Here is a 20,791-nt window from a genome sequence, read left to right on the forward strand (position 1 = left end):
CCCAAGGCCAGGCTGGACACTGGGGCTGGAGCAGTCTGGGACAGTGGGACGTGTCCCTGCCGTGGAAAGAGGTGGAACTGGATGATTTTTAAGGTCCTTTCCAACCCAAAACATTCTGGGATTTTATATCTTACAGTAAAAGTAATCCATATTAGCTGAATTTAAATATTGCTGTAAATCTGGAGGACAACATTTGGGGTTTATATGTTATTAGGCAGCAAAAAGTTGAATTTCTGAGGAGGAAGTGAAGTGGTAGTGGTAGTGAAGAAAGCACTATAGAACCTCTGGGGAGCAGAACTCACTGGCCACACAGACATGGGATTTTAGGGCACAGCAGTTACCCTTCCTGCTCTTCTAGGTGAGGAAAATATATACTTTTTTGATAAACAAACAAAATTGCACCAGGAAAACACACATTGCACAGAACCAGTTTCTCTTTCTAGTGAAACATGTATGGAAATATCCAAATATTCCCTACTGATCTGAGCCAAGGAAGATTTTCCACAACAAGAATTTGAATTTTCTTGGGAAAGAACACTGAGAGTCTGAAAATATCCTACAGAACAACAGGGAAAGACTTATGGCAAATGATAAAATAGCAAGTTGGTGAAAGGTATCTAATCAAATGCCCATAACTGTTTATGAGGTAATGTCTGTATTAACAATCAAAAGAAGGGGATAAAACAACACATCAACCAAAGATACTGCACCCCAAAGTCAACTATGGGACACCAACAGGATTGGGGAAATAATCCAAAAGGGTCTTGAGGAGATAAGAACGAGGGTAGGAAATAAAGTCAAAATTCAGATTTAAAGAAGATGGGGCTTAGAACAAGTTGAAACATGAGATTTTCTAAAAAGGGACAGAAGAGAGAAAGGAGGAGCAGGGAGAGTGAGAGAGAGAAGAAAAGAATTTTGGAACAGATGAGGCACATCACCAAGTCCGAGAGAATCATTTATCCCTGTCTGGGCTGCTGGAGCAGCAGCTTCTGGAAAATGCCTTTTAGCCCTACACGGCATTACCAGGAGTGTAACAAAGTGGTCATTTATGACCCCATTTGTGACCAAACAAGCAGGACAGCTGAAAGCAGGGCTGGATGCAGAGCTGAGGGGTGAAGCTGCCTCATCCCCACCACCCAAAATGGACCTGAGCAGAACTGATGTGCTTGGCAACCTCCCCTCAGCTCCCCCTATAAATCTTCCTCTTTAGGAACGTGAGGAGGAGCAAAGTCAGTGTGAAATTAAGGAGTTTGAATCCCTACTGAGTAGCTGGGTATGAGGAAATGCTTCACAACAGCAAGTAATGGAGAATCATCCCTCAGGAAAGGTGAAAAATGACCCCTGGCTTGGGATATTTGTGGCCAGATGAAGGCAAAATCCAAATGCAGTGTGTATTAAACATACAGTAAGTGTGTAATCTCTCTAAGTAAGTAAGTAATGTCTGACTTGCTCAGAGATAATCCCCACACATCTTCAGCATTTGCTCTGCAGATCTGTATGAGGACAGCCCGGGGCAGGTGGTTTCTCTAAGCAGTTTTCAAGAAAGAAAGACACAATCCTTTAGAGAGTCCCAAGGCTGAACTGATGTGCTTGGCAACTTCCCCATAGCTCTCCCTATAAATCTTCCTCTTCAGGAAGGTGAGGAAGAGCAAAGTCAGTATGAAATTAAAGAGTTTGAATCCATACAGAGTAGCTGAGTATGAGGAAATGCTTCACAATAAAAAGTCATGGAGAATCATCCCTCAGAAAAGGGGAAAAATGACCTCTGGCTTGGGATATTTGTGGCCAGATGAAGGGAAAATACAAATGCAGTGTATATTAAACATACAGTAAGTATGTAATCTCTGTAATTAAGCAAGTAAGTAATGTCTTACGTTTGGAGGAGTAATGTCTTATGTTGTCTGACTTGCTCAGAGATAATCCCCACACACCTTCAGCATTTGTTCTGCAGATCTGTATGAGGATAGTCCAGGGCAGGTGGTTTCTGTACCAGTTTTCAAGGAAGAAGGATTCTCTCCTTTAGAGAGTCCCAAGGCTGCTCCAGAGCCAGACTTCCTTGCACCCCTTCCCTTCAGTGATCTCAATGAAGCCACACACAAAAATGACAGCCTTGGAGGCACAAAACAGCACTGAACACTTGGGCTCACTGGGTTTGCAGAAACTGCTATGGAATAATTATTTTATTCCTTCAAAGAAACCCAGGTTTTCATTCATTGTAGTATCAGGAACAGCTTCCACATTTGATAACCCAAAATTGACAGATTCAGAGGCAACAACTTCAGTTACATCCACAGAACAAATGAGGTTGTACAGACACAGACCAGCTGAGCTTGGCTTGAAGTGTTTGATGCCCTTGGAGAATTTTGGATTTGCTGGCCCCACATGCCAGGGTGGACAGGAACTAAGGAAGAGGGGACAAATATTTTGGCAGTGGGCTTGAGAGATCTTTACAGGCTGAGATTTGGGAGCCCTCAGTGCCACTCCAGAGCAGAGCAATAGGAACAGGAGGATCTTCTTTGTCAGTGTCCCCAAAGCAGAACTGGTTTGGTTCCTATTCCAGATTGCCTTGTCCATCTTTCCCAACTTCTCCTCATAGCTTCTCCCCACCCTCAGCTTCCCACCCTGGCTCTGCTTTCCAAAACCATCCATTTTATGATTTCTACCCATCACCAGTGAAAATGTCCAGACTTTTAAGTGTCTGGCAGACTGCAGAAATGAGATTTAAACACGTCTGACTCCATGTAACAAAGGGTTTGTGTAAAGGACATCTATCAGCCAGAGCTCTGAAAATGCATTTGGTACTCTTTAGTTTGCTCTTTTCTGCTTATGAAGAAGATAATTTTTGTTTAAAAATGGCCCCACTTAAGGAATTATCCATGCCATTAGTCCCTATAACAATAGAGATTAAAGTCTCTAGACCATCCCTATCAAAATAACATACTCTTCTTTGAACATGTCATTAACACTGTTTTCCATCTGGTTGCTGGCAGCAATCTTGGATTTGCTCCGAATTGCTGAAAGTTCATCAATTATAGCACACAGAAGCCATTATCTCTCTTTTCCTTTAGCAAGGAGGTATTTGCTCAGGCAGACAGAAGAGGTAGAGGTTCAAGAGCAAAGAAAAAAAAAATAAAAAGCAGGAAGAATTTACTCACTGGAACTCTACGGCAATCATTTGGTCACCATCCAGAATTTTAAGCTGCTGAGAAGTGAATCACAATTTCTGCCTAGGAGGGGATTGTAGAGTTCAAATCCAGTAGTGATTCTGGCATTATTACAGGTAACTGATGTGTGCTGACACAGGAGGGAAATGGAACAGCAAATCTGAATCCTGGCACTGTGGGAGCTCTGAATGAGCACGGGAGGGGAGGGAGGAGTGCCACCCACATCCACGTAAATTCTCTGTATAAACTCAGCCATGGCAAACTTTATTTTCTGAGGATACTGAGAGTAAACTGTGGTGATCATCCAAATAAGATTTAGGGGCTCTAATCCAGCACAATGAGAAAGAAGAACAGTGAAACTCAAACTGTGGCTTTACCCTGTCAGTACTACAACAAGGGAAGAGCTTTTAAAGTTTCACCAGAATAATGAATGAAGTCCAGAGTGAGAGGTAAGAAAAGGGGATGGAGTTACAACTGTTCAGCTTTGGGGGCTGATGATATTAAAATCTTCTCACATCTGTCATGAAGCAGGCAGCAGTCATCCCTGAGCTGCCAGGCCCTGTGGCCGTGTTCACAGGGGTCTTAGGATGAGGCAAGAGATGAGGATCTGACTCCATGTTTCAGAAGGCTGATTTATTATTTTATGATATATATTATATTAAAACTATACTAAAAGAATAGAAGAAAGGATGCCATCAGAAGGCTGGCTAAGAATAGAATAGGAAAGAATGATAACAAAGGTTTGTGGCTCGGACTCTCTGTCTGAGCCAGCTCAGTGTGATTGGCCGTTAATTAGAAACAACCAACATGGGCCAACCACAGATGCACCTGTTGCATTCCACAGCAGCAGATAATCATTGTTTACATTTTGTTCCTGAGGCCTCTCAGCTTCTCAGGAGGAAAAATCCTAAGGAAAGGATTTTTCATAAAAGATGTCTGTGACAGCTTTACCCTGTCAGTATTAAAACAAGGGAAGAGCTTTTAAAGTTTCACCAGAATAATGAATGAAGTCCAGAGTGAGAGGTAAGAAAAGGGGATGGAGCAACAACTGTTCAGCTTTGGGGGCTGCTGATACTAAAACCTTTCCACATCTCTCATGAAGCTGGCAGCAGTTATCCCTGAGCTGCCAGGCCCCAGTTTGCAGCCCAGGAAACGTCCAGGAGCTTGTTCACCTCCGTGCCCTGGGGCTAAAGGCGCCTTCTCCCAGAGAGAGGCCACTGCAGCACTTCTGCCATGGGCTCATCACTCATTCATACCTGCAGGAGGGCTGGCTCATTGGTCAGGAGCAGATGTTCCACATTTTCTGGAAGGGATAGGAGCATGTTATCACCTGGTGGCAGGCTGTGATCCAGCAGAACTCCATGTGCACATGGATCACCTCCTCATCCAGGCTGCACTGGGTCTCAGTTTACCTCACCTGAGGCTTTGGGCCAAGCTCTTTGTATCCTTGGCTCAGATTTCCACGCTCTCACTCCCAGCTGAGCTGCCCAAATATCCCTTCATAAGCAGTGAAAGAAGTGCTTTAGCCATGCAAAGAATCCACACAGACCAGGCTTCTGGCTCAGGTAAGGCCCAAAAAGACGTGGGGGTAAAAGCCAGCCTTTATCCTCCTTATCCTAAAGGATGGTAAGAATAGTAATAAGGAAGAAGAAGAAGAAGGAGGAGGAGAAGGAGGAGAAGAAGAAGATGAAGAATAAGATGAAGATGAAGAAGATGAAGATGAAGAAGATGAAGAAGATGAAGAAGTTGTTGTTGTTATTCCATTGTGCTTCCCTCCTTGTCCCCCTGCCTGTTCAGGCACAGACTGTACTGCGCATCCAAAACTCCCAGCATAACAAAGTCTTGGATCCTATTTAGAGACTCTACAATTCCAGGAAAAATAATAGATTATATCAGACACAGAATATACTCCTTAACAAATAATACCACTTTAAAAAAATCAGATTTAACCATAACACAAGAGATTAGGTTCATCCAGCAGCATCTCCGCACTGCCACAGTCTGAAATCCAATATTCTTTGCCCAGCAAAGGAGTTCTGAGGTCAGGTTTGTGATGCTTCCAGCAACAATAAGGGATGCTGTGCCTGGAAATGTGGATTTGCCACCACAACCTAGGCAGAGAAGTGCTAAATTCAGGAGTGGTTTTCAGAAACTGCTATGGAATAATTCTTTTATTCCTTCTAAGAAACCAGGTTTTCATTCATTGTAGTATCAGGAACAGCTTCCACTTTTGATATCCCAAAATTGACAGATTCAGAGGGAACAACCTCAGTTACATCCACAGAACAAATGAGGTTGTACAGACACAGACCAGCTGAGCTTGGCTTGAAATGTTTGATGCCGTTGGAGTATTTTTTTATCAAGAATGTCTTCTTAATTATGCTGTCTGGGGTATTAATTGTTCCCATTCTTCATCTTCTGCAATGAAAAACCAGAGTGTGCCACCCACAACTGCTGCCCACCTCTTCATCCCACATCTCAAAATCATCACCGAAGAACAGAAAAATCAGACCAACTAAATGTGAACAGACCAAATCTTCCATCAGCCTTGATCCAATGAAAATCACACCCATTATCCCAGGATAGACACCATTACTGATAAATACAGTCTTTTTTTTTACCTACACCAGTAAGGCCCAAAGGAACAGCTGTAATTTGGTTTTTTTAGAATTGGTTCCACAAAATCCCCTCACAGTGATGGCACAAGTTAACTAAAGTCAAACAAACATCTGGCCTCTTTTGAAAGCAGAATTTAACCCTTAAAAAATACAAGGTTTATTTAAAGGTCAGTATTTACAAAGCATAAATCCCTAAAAACAAAATATGTAAATCTCGGCAAGCATTTTGGAGTTTTTCTGTTTCTGTGGTTGCAAGAACTGGAGTTTAATTGCAACAAAACAACAAAAATAACACATGAAAGTGTGTGTAAATGACAGTCTTGCCTATACAAAGCCACAATTTTATCAGTGTGAGGAGGTTTATTTATTTCACTTCTCTTACAGGCACTCAATGTGTGAAAAATATCAGGGTCAGAATTCCCCCTATTTTGCAGAACTGGAATGAAAATCCAAAAACATCCATTCTTTTTCTTGTCCACATCAAATGTTTCTTTCCTTTCTGCTTGGACCAAACACAAGGCTGTGACTCAGGTGAAATTACACATTAGGGAGCCTCAGGGTGACCAGATCAATGTCAGATGCTTCATTCAAGCTGGAAAATGTAAAGCTTAATCTTTAGTATCTCTGGAATGAAGCTGCCCAAACAGAAGGAGGACACACACTTTGAGGCTTTCCAAACATTCCCAAAATTGGACAGGATCTGCCTGGGTGCAGAATGGGGAACCCTGGGTAAGAATCCAGCTCTTATCCCATTCAGGGATGGAGCACAGGAACACTGAGATTTGTTACATTTTCCTTCTGGCACCAGAAAAGGTTAATTTCAAACCAGAACACACAAAACTCACATGATGCCCATGAAATTCCCATTTCTGAAAAAAAGACATCTCTGAGTATTCATCTTGCCATAATTGTATATTTTTTACGTACACCAGTTAGGCCCAAAGGAACAGCAGTAATTATTATTCATTATTTTTATATTTTTTATATTTTTATATTATGCAGTATTTTTCTGCACATCTTCAGGCAGAACACTGAAGTCTTGCAATCTGCCAAATCTTAAGAATCCAGACACTTCCCAGAAGGTGAATTTTCATAGTTCCAGCTCTAAATATGCATGGATGAGGCTGGGTCTGCTCGTAAAGAGACACCACCATGTGACAGAATACAGTTCATTAAACAAAAACTTTATCAAGGATGATTGTAATCAACCCAGTTTGTCTCTTCTGCATCACAACAGCAATGAGAGATCATAGAATCATGAAATCATGGAATGGTTCGTGATGGAAGGGACCTTAAAGATCATCTTTTTCTGCTCCCTGCCATGGCAGGGTCACCTCCCACTGTCCCAGGCTGCTCCCAGCCCCAGTGTCCAACCAGACCTTGGGCACTGCCAGGGATCCAGGGATGGAATTCCATCCCAGCCCCTGCCCACCCTGCCAGGGAAGGATTTTTTCCCAATATCTTCACCCAAATCTCCTCTGGTCCAGTTTGGAGCTGTTCCCCTTGTCCTGTCACTCCAGCTCCTGATGAATTGTCCCTCTCTGGATTCCCAGAGATTCCCTGTTGCCCCTTCAGACACTGGAGGGTGCTGTGAAGACTCCAAAAAACCTTTTCTTCCCCAAGCTGAAAAATCCCAACCCTCTCATCCTGTCTCCATAGGTGCTCCAGTCTCCCTTATCAACTTTGTGACCTCCTCTGGACTTGTCTCCATGTCCTTCACACCAGAGCTGTGACCAGGGTAGACAGAGAAGCCCAGCACACCAAAGAGGCTTTCCCACATCCCCTGCACCACTTTAATCCCTTTTATATTTTAAAGAATGCAGCTATGTCCACTCTTAAAGCCGAAATGACCCAAGCATCCGTGGCTGCTTTCCAAAGAATGTGTTTAGACCACAGCAGGCCCTAATGACATAAACAGAAATCAGAAGGATTTGAAGTGGAGTTGGCCAGCTTTCCTACCCCAAACACAGCATTAAAGTAATTGCCTTCCTCACACCCTTTTTCAATAAAACAGCAACTTTGGGGTGATGCTCTGCTGAGAACAGGCTCCTGCAATTCCCTTGAACACACCATTACAGGGATTTTTATGCAGCTCTCTTGCTGTAATGAGATACTTTCATAGCCAGCCTTGCCCTCTCCCACTAACTCCTGTGGTTACAAAAACCTTCTTTGGGCACCAGATTTGGCAGAAAGCATGGAACTGAGTTATTCTTTACGTTATTTCTGCTGCTGTGGGCATTTAAACAGCATGAAGAGGGATTAAATCCCCTTCAATGTTTTCAAGTCTTACTGGCTGTAACCCTTGTTGAGGCAAAACTTCAATTTCTTGAGGGGAGGAGGATTTATTTTTCTGCTCTTTCCATAAAAACAACTGAGGACCAGAAGGCTGTGGAAGTGCTGGGTCTGGAAAACCTGGAGGGGAGGAAAGAACGAGCTCTCCCACTACTGCAACTCATCCTAGTAACTAAACACGACCCAAAAACAACACAGAGGGATACAGAGAGAGAGATTCTTTCATTCACTGAGTTTTACAGAAAAAGGGAGTTGTTTAAAATAATATTTCATTTTTATTCTATGCTTCAGTTAAAAATAAGTTGTACAGTGGAGCTTTTTCTAGAGAGATCTGCTGACTGGTAGATGGCAGCCAGCTGAGGAGAAACTCCATGAAAGAAGTTGCAGAAAATATAACTTAAAAAAACCCCCAAAAAAACAGAAAGGCAGTCAGAAAGAATGAAAGAGTCCTTAAAGATCATCCAGTGCCACCCCTGCCATGGCAGGGACACCTCCCACTGTCCCAGACTCTTCCCAGCCCAGTGTCCAACCTGGCCTTGGGCACTGCCAGGGATCCAGGGGCTCCACAGCTGCTCTGGGAATTCCATCCCAGCCCCTGCCCATCCTCACAGGAAGGAATTTATCCCTTAGATCCAATCTAAACTTTCTTTCTTTCAGTCTGAATTAATTACTATTTGCCCTATCACTCCAGTTCCTGATGAAATTTGTGTGCAACACCCCAAAATCACTTGTTCTCTGCAACAGCTGCATTTGCCATGTCCCATAGTTTCCATAAAGAAGTATAAGAAAACCACAGTAATGATATTAATAATAATAGTCATAATACAGTAAAAACAAACACTTCCTCCTGAAACACAGCAAACCAATGCTGGTTTTAAGGTGTTTTAAACACTGCAATGAATTTATGTAAGAGATGCTTGTTTGGATCTGAATTTTTGCATTATGTTTATTTTCCTTCTGCAATTGAATTTAATGTTTGCCACTGGATGTCGTGGAGCAGAATCAGGGACACAGAAATCCAATGTTTCTCAAGGAGGTATATTTTACCAAGCATACCAAACATTAAAGGATGATCAAGGAGGGTTAATTTTAGAAAAAGTTATCTTGAAAATATCCACGTGCTTCAGAGCAGATCACACAGGTGTCAGCAACAAAGACTGCAGGGCTGACTCACACAACAGCACGTAAATATTGAGGAATAAAAAAGCCCATGTTGGGCAGTAGCACAATTTGTAAACATGCAAGAAAAGCTGTGGTATGTGTACATATTCTCTGATTTTATGGCTCTCCAAACATCTGAGGACTCACAATAAACAGGAAACTAACCTTGATGTGAGCTGCTGGATCGGGGACAGTCTGAATCATGTCCTTTACCCGGCCAATGTGTTTACCAGGAGCTCAGATCCCAAGGCAGCTGCATAACCAGAGAAACAAAAGGCATCATTATACTTTAAATGTTTATTTTCAATAGAAATCTCTTTTTATAGACTGATAAGCATCTTTCCTTCCCCAGACCTCCTCAAGGCTCAGCACAGCTGAAGCTCTAAGACAATTCTGCCTCCATAGGGTCTGCTAAGGATTTATTCCATGCAGGAGAAAACACTCAGCCCTGAAATTTTCATGGAAAAAAATTATTTTTATTTGCAATGTACAGTTTTCCCAAAATAAGAACCTGGGACATGCTCTGCCCTGCCCAGCCCCATTATTCACCCAAGATATCAGAGATTTCCACAAGCCATTTTTCCCAATTTAGAAACACCCAGCAGGACTGGGACAGATCTGCAGCTGATAGGATAAAAGCAGCATTTCACTGAAGCTGTGCCCGTTTACAAGAGCTGAAAATCTGGTCCAGACCCTCAATTAGGAGCACTTCAGAGCAGGGATGTTCTGGAATCCCTTATCCATGTCCAGTAATGGAGTGCAGAGGGGCTGGGGCAGGTGGAGTGCATTTGTCTGCATGTGTAGGGGGTGGAAAACCATTAAAGCCCTTTAAAATAACAACAGCTTTAAATGTAAATAATGTGGAGCACTACTCAGTAACTTGAACACCAAATAACTGCTGATAAAATGGGATAAATAAATCAAAAAATTAGAAAATGTGGAAAAATGTGGGAACATGGACATGATTTAAAGTAATCTTGTCTTTTTCTCTGTTCTCCTTCAAAAGACTGGAAATTCCCATTTTTCACACAAGAGGTTTCCTTCTGCCCATGATCTTGAACTCAACTTTCAAAGCAGCAAGGCACTATCAGGGAAACAGTAATTTTCCTCAGATTTTTTTTTTTAAATTCTATTATCTGCTCTCACATTTACACTAACTTGAAAATCAAATTGCATTTTTACCTATTGATTTAGATAAATATTGCCTGGCTAACACTGAGCTGCAGCTTGCCCCAGAGACAGTGAAGTGAGGGGGCCATCTATGAACTATTCAAGCCTAATTTGCACAAACTGCACTAAAAAGAGCAATTAAAGGCATCACCATTTAGATCTTTGCACATCTCCCCCTTACTACTTAAAGCAGCCAACTTTCCCCCTTCAAATCCACAAAAATAAAGTAATTCATTTGAAGGCCTATTAAAGAAATGCCTAAACAAGCCAAATTCCCATTTTGTCCACTTTTCCCAGCTATCTGTGGGTGATCAAATGACACAATGACATCATGGTTTTAAAAGATTTTTCTTTCCACAGAACTTCAAAAGCAAGAGAAGCTTTTTCAGTAAAAGCAAAATTTCACCAGCAACTTCGTTCAGATTGAAGTCAGACAGAAACACCAACAGCACTGATGTGCTTTTAATTCCCTCCCTCCCTCCTTTCCCCAGTAAATCCATGCCTGCCACATCCTCACTGGATTTGGATTTATGGGATTCATATTTTAAGCTTTTGAAGCATCACACAAGGATCTGGAAACTGCGAAGTTTCACATAAAGTGGACAGAAAAGTGTTTTGAATCCAGTGTTAGAACATGTTCTCAGTGTTTTCATACTCCCAGCACTGCACCTCGCCCCCAGTTACAGAAGCCCACCCAGAAAAGGGAATTTGTGCCACATCCAAATTTATTTTAGTCCCTCTAAAGCCTTTGCTCAAATTCCAACAGCATCTAAGCTTAGAAAATACATCTTGAGCTCCATCCCCAAAAATGCCCTGTGTCCCTCAAGCCAGATCTTCCTCTCACAGCTCAGTCTTGAAGCTCTCAGGGTTACAAAGAAGTTGTTTGAGCTATTTCAGCCACTAATTTCACATCTTTTCCCCAAAAAGATGGATCCTTTATGGAAGAGAAGATGACAGAGAACATTTGCAAACCAGTTGGCAATTCTGCACCACAAGGAACGGGAATCAAAGACAAGAAAATGTTGTCCAATATGAGTTGGAAAAATGAGTATGCAACTGTTCTGGACATTTGACTTTTCCCTTACGAACTTAAAAGTGAGAATTCTGCTTTAAACTCAACCTTTGGCAGTGTATTCTTCTTTGTCACCTGGATAATCCAGCCTTGCTACTTTAAAGTGGGACAAGTCCTTGTCTGCAAAACAAACAATTTTTATCTTTTCACCTCTGGAAATCATGCTAGGAAAAAAAAAAAAGCTGTGACAGCTTTCCTTGAGTGTTCCAAACAGAAACACAATTTTCATTTTTTCAGCTCCACCTTTACAGGCTGGAATTGGAAGCTTCCAGACATTTGGTACTAACTTGCTGAAGCAGATGGTAACTATTGCCAGACCCTCCTCCACCCCCAGCCCAAATTTCATGCTGGTCATGTCTGTGCCTGATGGTCTGTGACAGGCTCTGCTGGTGGCTACAGGGTTTGCCCTGCATCCCCTGAATTAGCAGCACTCTAAGGAAAGAGCCAAAACTGGCACGAAAACCTGGTTTAGCAAGACATCTCCTTCCAGGAAACTGAAACAAGGTTATTACAACACAAACTGAAAGTTAAACACTTGCTTAACAGCCTTCCTGATTTAGGGTTATCCTGGAAGAATATCCTGGATATTCTGGTTATCCTGGATAACCCTCTGAGCAGCCTGGGAGAGTGGAAGGTGTCCCTGCACATGACAGGTTTGATGAGTTGATCCCTTCCAACCCAAACCATTCTGTGATTTTATAAAAGGATAAATTTGTAGCCACAGAGCTGGTTTTCTTATATTTCCTGCCATCCTGAGTCAGGACTAATTGACTAATTTACTAATCCAGCTTTAGCAGCACAGCTTTTTGGGACTGGTTTCCCTCCTGTGTCACATCCAAAGTGTCACAGAAGGATGGCAAGAGTGAGAAATACCAATACCTGAGACAGGAGATGTCCCTGCACATGACAGGGATGGAATGAGGTGATCCCTTCCAGCCCAAACCATTCTGTGATCCTATAGAAGGATAAATCTGTAGCCATAGAGCACATTTTCCTCCTGCCATCCTGAGTCCAGACTAGCATTTACTAGTCCAGCTTTAGCAGCACAGATTTGGGACAGGTTTCCCTCCTCTGTCATATCCAAAGTGTCACACAGAAGGATGGCACTAGTGAGAAGCAGCAGTACTTGAGGCAGGAGATGTGAATTCCCCTCTGATGCTCAGGACAGATTAAAATATCAAGACAGGAACAAGTCCTTGCACAAAACCAGCCAGAGCTGGGTATGCCAGTGCTACCCCCACGCAGGAGGAGCCAGATAAGCTCTGGAACCTCTTTCTGAGCACACATTTGGGGAGTTATGTAAATACATCAAAGGGTGGGGAATCATTTACACATCTAGAGCTCACCAGATGTGATTGCATTGTTCTTTTTTTTTCTGTAGATGTATCAAGAGGATCAAACTTTTAATGGACACATATTGCCAACTTACTGAGGCTGAATATCCCCTTTATACAGGGGCTGATTGTGACCATGTTCACAGGGGTCTCAGGTTGAGGGAAGAGATGAGGATCTGACTCCATGTTTCAGAAGGCTTGATTTATTATTTTATTATATATATTACATTAAAACTATAATAAAAGAATAGAAGAAAAGATTTCATCAGAAGGCTAGGCTAAGAATAGAATGGGAAGGAATGATAACAAAGCCAGCTGTCTCGGACTCTCTCTCCAAGCCTGTGATTGGCAATTAATTAGAAACAACCAACATGGGCCAATCACAGATGCACCTGTTGCATTCCACAGCAGCAGACAATCATTGTTTACATCTTGTTCCTGAGGCCTCTCAACTTCTGAGGAGGAAAAATCCTAAGTAAAGGATTTTTCATAAAAGATGTCTGTGACAGCTGATTACAAACCTCTTTCATGCATTTTCTCACCTTAGGTGCATTTTCAGTAACCTGGTGTGCTGTGCTCACCTACAAACCCCAGCAGGTTCCTCCTGAAGTATCCTGGACCCTGCACTAAAGGACTGCAGTGCAGCATGGCCAGGCAGTGAGTGAGGCTGACACAAAAGGGCTCCAGGCCAAGCTGTGGCAGTGTGACACACACGGGGAGCAGAGGGGGCTGCAGCCAACAGTACCACGGGCTGAGCTGCTCTGTGCCAGGAATGAACAGGGCCCAAATGACAATGAACAGGGTCACTGAGGCTGGAAAAGATCTGCAAGGTCATTGAGGCCAAGCTGTGCCACGTGCCCACCTCGTCCCCAGCCCAGAGCACTCAGTGCCACCTCCAGGGGACACCTGCAGGGATGGGCACTGCAAAGCTCCCTGGGCAGCCCCTGGCAAGGCCTGAGCTCCCTTTCCATGGGCAAATTGCTGCTGCTGTCCCAGCTGAGCCTGCCCTGGCACAGCCTGAGGCCGCTCCCTCTGCTCCTGTCCCTGTTCCCTGGCAGCAGAGCCCGACCCCCCCGGCTGTGCCCTCCTGGCAGGGAGTTGTAGAGGCTCCCAGGAGCATCTTTTTACCTTCTTTAGCCTTTTTTTCACCAGGTTAAAAGTACTTGTCTGCACAGGTGTGCTGGGTTACAAGCTGTGGCTGGGGGTGTGTGCTCTATGTCCATCTGTCAGAGCTGGGGCAGTTCTCTGCTGTTCCTGGGCAGTTTTTTCTTTCTCTCTCCCACAGCCAACCCTCCCTCCAGGAGATCTCTGCTGTCCATGGCCACTGAGTGTCCCTGCAGGGCTGAGCCAATCCCAGCATCCCATGGGGAGATGCTCTGCCCAGGGGAGGAGCCAAGCATTCCTACCTGGATCCAATCTGAGGTGCTGGCACAGCACAGCAGCCTTTGCCCCCTGCATTCCCAGAGGAGCAGCTTTCTGCTGCCCTGCATTGCCAGAGGGAGCCCAGGCCCATCTGCAGCAGCACTGGAGCTGCAGAGGAAAACTCCCCCCTTGTGCAGGATCCCTGCTGCAGCAGAGCCACAGCTGGCACTGCAGGAGGGCTGAGCCCCCATGGGATGGGGCTGGGACACCGCCCTGACACACAGGGGGCAGGGCACGGTCTGACTCTGGCAGTGGTTTTGTATTACTGCATCTTAAAATTTAATTTTTATTTTATTCCCTAATAAATAACTGTCATTTCTACTCCCAAATCTTTGCCTGAGAGCCCTTTCATTTTAAAATTATAACAATTCAGAAGGAGGGGGTTTACATTTTCATTTCAGGGGAGGCTCCTGCCTTCCTTAGCAGACACCTGGCTTTACAAAGCAAGACAACAGGAAATAATATTCAGAATAGAACCACAGTTGTAGCCAATTCTGGCTGATGGTTAATCAACAGCAAAGGAGGTGCCGGAGCAGCTGGGCCTGGCTCGAGGTGCTCTGAAAGCAAGGGCAATATGAAATGGTGATCCAAGCACAGGCTGCCTGGGAGAACAGCTCTGCCTGCAGGCTCTCTCCAAGGAATCCTGTGTCCCTGCTGCCTGAGATGTGAATATCAGAGAGCAGAACAGCTCTGAACGGCACTGACAGAATAATTAAACACAACCTCCCCCCTTCCTGTGGCAGGCACCCAGCACTGGCACACACACACACACACACACACACAGGGGTGCACACTCTGCTGTGGTGAATAACCACCCTGGCATCACACCAAATTTCTACCAGCATGACTCAGGATGTTTACCATTACTCACAGGAGGTGAATCCCTGAGCAGCTATGCAGAATATCCCAAGTCAGTGCCAGCAGGACTCTCAGACCCCTTCACTGTCATGCAACTGGACTGGTCACATATTTTTAAAGAACTGATGTTTTTCAGCTGTTGGAAAATTTTGAGACGTCGCTTGCTGGATTGTTTTGTCAGGAAATCTCTTTTTGTGTGCCTGGGTCCCACCAGCACTGGTCAAACAGTGTGCACCAGAGGGAAAGGCTGGGATATTCCAAAGGCAGAGCACTATAAACCTGCTCTCAGTGATGTGCAGAAACAGCTTAAACTCCTGTTGCTGCAGGTTACAGCTGTAATTTTTAGGTAGACAAATATGCTACATGTGATTTTCAGCATTTCTGGACCCCTAAAATAATTCCATTTATGATGGGAGCCCTCATGTTGTGAATTTAAGCCAAATTTAGGCTTGCTGCATTTTAGAAGCAGCCTACACATCTACGATGCACTGAGAGAAAACCAGAATGCTTATCCTCTCCGCTGCTGCTTTATTCATACCACAGGGCTTTACTGAAATTATTACATTGCTATTTATTTTTTTTAATGAAGTCCTTTAACAGGAGTAAGAAGTAAGAGGTGAAATCCTCATTTACTGAAATAAACTGTTTGAAACACCCCAGAAAGTCTGCCCTTCTTGATGTGGGCAAAATTTAGGAGCACAAGATCCTTACAAGCCTGCAATTTGGGAACTGCTAAGCAAACAAAATCACTTTCCTGTCCAGCATGGTGCTGTAAATTTGTGCTTTCCCTTCTCTAATATTTCCAGGTTTAGAAGAAGATGCTGCAGCTCCTTCTGGAGCTTGCCAAGAAGCCAAAGGGTGCCCCAGGAGGGGCTGAGGCAGCCCCAGCCCTTCAGTGCCTGAAGGATTCCATGGATTTCTGGAGGAAATGGCTTCAAGTGCAGACTGCAGCCACAGAAATGTTTATAATTCATATTTGTAAAGCAGGTAAGTGTGAAACACCACAACTCTTCCACAGGCAGGGAGCTATGATACAGCAGAGCTGCATGACATGAGCTCAAAGCTTTTATGTTTAACTTGTGGTTGGGTATAACCACTTCAGTTTTTGGTTTTTGGTTTTTTTTTTTTTTATTTCTTGTTTCTCTGTAACCTCTCAGTGTTTTAAGAGACTCAACAATAAAACCTTGAGGAAAGATCAAGAAATGCACCCTCAAGAAAAGCTACAGCCAAGGCTGTTCATGTGCAGTCAGTATTTGCTGTTAGGGTAAGATTTGATTGCAGGTGAATACCACAAATAAAACAACAGCAAAGGACAAGAAAACCAAAATGCAAAAAGATGTGCTAAGCCAGGAAGTTTCTTCAACTTTCCATAACTTTCCATAACTTTGTCAGCTTTCCATAACCTTTCTGTAACTTTTTTGTATTCACCCTGACCTTGCAGGACAGAACCCACCGATTCTGCTGTGAACTGTCCGATGTGTTTAGTTCTTTAAGAACAATTTAAACAGAAGTATAACTCATTGACAATTTTCAAATGGCATCCCTTGATAGTTTAGATGATGGATTTTTTAAATTATATGGCATTATTTGTTAAAAAAAATAAGAGTGGGAGAAATAAAAGCTGAGTGGGGCTGGTCTCAATTCTGGCAGCAAAAAAAAAAATCGCCAGATTTTTCACTTTCAAGAAACACCTCCAGAAGTTAATCATGGACTTAAGTTAAGAATGGTTTGGGTTGGAAGGGACCTTAAAAATCATCCAGTGCCACCCCTGCCATGGCAGGGACACCTCCCACTGTCCCAGGCTGCTCCAGCCCCAGTGTCCAACCTGGCCTTGGGCACTGCCAGGGATCCAGGGGCAGCCACAGCTGCTCTGGGCACCCTGTGCCAGCCCCTGCCCACCCTCACAGGGAGGAATTTTTTCCTTATATTCCATCTAACCCCACTCTCTGGCAGTGGGAGCCATTCCTTGTCCTTGTGCAAAGTTCCTCTGCAGCTCTCCTGAAGCTCCTTTAGGTGCTCTTAAGGTTGCCCTGGAGTTTTCCTGTCTCCAAGCTGAACATCCCCAACTTTCTCAGTGTGTCTTCACAGGAGAGATTCTAAATCTCCTTCTCCTTTTAGTTCTGTAATTTTTTCTTTTAGATTTTTTTCTGGAAATAAGGACAATTCCCCCACCCAGCCCTCCTCCTGCAAAGCCTCCCAAGGATTTGGTTCCATGGCCATGCTGACAAGTTCTCTCCCTCACACAAAGTTAATATTAATTTCTGTCACTCAGGTCACCATTGCTGGTCTAAGTGGCAGCAAACCCCCTTTCTGATGGGATTCCCTTCCAGTTGGAATGCAGAGATTCCTGGTGGCCCTGGACACCTCAGCACAAGGCAGGAGGGAGCAGTCTCAGCTCAGGACTGCAGGTAAGACCTGTTTGAAGCAGCTGTGGGTTCAAGCTGACCATGACACCACGACCACTGGAATATCACCCTAAGCAAGTCAGAAACTGAGGGGGCACTGTCAGCACCTGCTGGAAAAGCACAGAGGGTGTTTTTCCAGGGTTTAGCTGGCTCAGGACTCACAGCACTACTCCATGTCCCTAAATCTGTGGGACAAAGGGATGCAGAAATCTCAGAACATGTCTCTGCCATCTGTGGCCCTCCTGGAGTTCATCAACACTGAACATGGATTTTCTTCTGAGTACATTTTTCAGTTCTCCTACAGAAACTCCCTCTCCTCCCGTTTGAAGGATGGAGAAGGCACATTTCTGTGCTGCCACCCAAAAGTGTCTGTGCAGCTACTGCTTATCTCACATTCCAGCCCATGATCTCAGGGGAGGATACAGCCCTAAATTAGCTCATTTACAGTAGGAACTTTAAACTACAGCCAAAAATATCTGGTTTTATTAGTACTCCCTATATAGCACGCCTCTGACCAATAACTTGTTTTATTTATTTTTCTGGCGAATTACCATGTTCTTATTCAAAGCCATAATGAGGATTATATATCAATGTGGAATGCAGGGCAGCCATTCCTGAAACTCCCAACTGCATATAAAAGAGGTTGGAATTCCCCAAACACTATCTCTTCAGCCCAGGCCACTTACAAATGTGGTTAACATGAATGAAGTAATATCTTCAGAAAGGAAGGAGACTTTTGAGTCACGTCTGACACATTTAACTGCACCAAGCACTTTCCACAGCTCAAGATTTTTGACTGTGTGTCTTAATTCCAGACAGGGCTGTTTGATAATGATTACTCCCTGATGCTTATCCTGTTGCAGGATACTTGGGACACACACATGGGATGCCAAGGGGAGAGCTAAGGCAGGAATTCAGGACTTTGTGCCCTTCCATGTGCAAAATCACAGAGGTCACCAGCAAAGTTCTGAGATCCAGTCAAATTTCCCACCTTTCTGTCCCACGCTAGAGGTGCTCTGGCAGATTTCTGTGCTTAATTATTCAAACTCAGCTCAAATCCCAGCTTAGCTGAAGGTGTGCATCAGTCAGCCCTAAAATCCATGGAGTAACCACCACTGACTGCAGGTTGTAATTATGGACCTTGGTTCTCTACAGAAATACGACTTTGCAAAGAAAAATATTGCATTGTGGAAAAGCAGGATAACATCAGGAGAGATATACAGTGACAAAGAGCAGTTTCTAACTTACATTCATTCCACTGAAAGCCCAAGCCTGTTTCAAACAGCTTAACTGGCGCTGCACTTAAAATCACATCTGAGGAAAGATACACAAACTGTTTGCAAAATAATGAATGACTACCTTGAGGTAAGGAAAAGTCATACCTCCTTTTGAAAGATAAAAGCCAATAAAACTGTTTTAGAAACTGAAACAACAAGATCCAATTCAATAATAACAAATTACGTATAGACTCATGGAATCACGGAATGGGTGGGGTTAGAAGGGATCTGAAAAATCATCCAGTGCCACCCCTGCCATGGCAGGGACACCTCCCACTGTCCCAGGCTGCTCCAACCCCAGTGTCCAGCCTGGCCTTGGGCACTGCCAGGGATGCAGGGGTGGAATTCCATCCCAGGCCCTGCCCACCCTCCCAGGGAAGGATATTTCTCCCAAAATCCCACCTAAACCTGTAATTTTTCAGTGTGCAGCCATTCCCTGTGTGCTGTCCCTGCATCCCCTGGCAATTGTCTCTCTCCAGCTTTCCTGGGGCTCCTCCAGGCCCTGCAAGGCCGCCCTGAGCTCAGCCCAAAGCTTCTCCTGTGCAGGTGAGCAATGCCAGCTGTGCCAGCCTTTCCTGCCAGCAGAGCTGCTCCATCCCTCTGCTCATACTGGAGCCTCCTCTGGGCTCTGCAGCAGCTCCAGCTACTCCCAGGGCTGGGGCAGCTCTGCAGGTGGGGTCTCTTATCTCCATCCCATAGTGGGTGTTATCAGCTCCTTCAACCTTCCTTGGCTTGTGCTTCTTGGACTTTAGTGCCATTTTCTAAGAAAGATTGCTGGTTTGGCCAACACAGGCATTGTGCACTCACTTCTGGTTCCTGAACCCAAACCACAGCTGATGCACAGAAGATTGGACTGGATCCTCTAGAGGCTCTCCAGCTGTCAGATACCTCTGCCTCTAGTTTTAATTTTGTTCAGAGGAGATCTGTTTCTAATAATCCCATGGAAAATGGGAGTACGGAATCAGGACAACTTTCTCAGCACATGCAGCAATTCGTATTTTCAACCACATTTAAGCATGGAGTATAAATTGATGGCACAGACTTTATAAACAAACAGTAGTAATTAGAAAAAGTCATGAATAACTGTGTGAACACCTCACAGCTTTTTCAAGGATAATTACTTGACTAAATTTGCATAATCAGAAATTACATACACCATGCATTTTCAGTAATTGCAGAGTACATTAGACCTGTATATTATTTACTGCAGATCATCCAACAGTTCTGTCAAACCCAGAAAAGTCCTGAACTGTTACAAGGAAAACCAACATCTAAAAACTGGAGAATCTTCAATTCATTTTAGGGAGATCTAAGGAATAATGACAGTTTAGAAATACATGAGCAAGAAAAAAAAAACCCAGTTAACATTTTCTCTGCTTTCAATAAATTTCTTCAGTTGTCATATTCTAGAAACGTATATGTTGTTCAGGAACAGAATGTACTGGCACTGAATCTGTTGCATGCAAGCACTCACTTTTAGGGATGCAACAAATGTTTCTGTAATCTGCCCTGGAAAGTTGTCCTCCTTTTTCTCCTCCCTGGTTTCTGGGGATGCTGCTCATTCTAATGAGGAAAATCAATGTTTTAATGGAAAAAATATATATATTTTTTTTTTCCCTGTGCTTATGGAGTCACTTTTGTTGATCCAGGGGTTGCAAAGAGCAGAGCCTGTCCTGGGGGAGTCCCCCATGAGGCAGCTCCAGTGAACACCTTGGAATCTATCCCAAGAAAAGTCAATTTCTGGAAGTGTTCAAGGCCAGGGGCTTGGAGAAATCTGGTCTATAGAAAATGTCCCTGCCCATGGCAGGGTGTTGGAACAGGGTGATCTTTAAGATCCCTTCCAACCCTCACCTTTCCAAGGTTCCATGATAAACTGATGTTGTTTCCCAGCCTCGACCTGCACATGCCAGACATGACCTAAAGGAAAAGAAATTAAGCTGGACCTAAGGTGCTCCAGGGAGTGTGAAAGTTGTCCCATATGAGGGAACTTTCCCAAAAAGAAGATTGGCACTGATGCC

At 43.9% G+C, this 20,791-nt stretch overlaps 1 protein-coding gene across 2 annotated transcripts in view; it reads right to left on the reverse strand.

Annotated features, from left to right (window-relative positions):
- The window catches only part of ERG (ETS transcription factor ERG), a 150,092-nt gene that overhangs the window by 98,387 nt on the left and 30,914 nt on the right, over nucleotides 1-20,791 (reverse strand). For both annotated transcript variants that reach the window (XM_014272184.3, XM_014272181.3), the window contains exon 2: nucleotides 9,401-9,488. In XM_014272184.3, the coding sequence (XP_014127659.1) occupies nucleotides 9,401-9,439 (39 nt within the window). In that variant the 5' untranslated portion in view covers nucleotides 9,440-9,488. The remainder of the gene's footprint in view (nucleotides 1-9,400; nucleotides 9,489-20,791) is intronic.

Source organism: Zonotrichia albicollis, chromosome 2, assembly GCF_047830755.1.
Source record: "Zonotrichia albicollis isolate bZonAlb1 chromosome 2, bZonAlb1.hap1, whole genome shotgun sequence".
Classification (NCBI taxonomy): domain Eukaryota; kingdom Metazoa; phylum Chordata; class Aves; order Passeriformes; family Passerellidae; genus Zonotrichia; species Zonotrichia albicollis.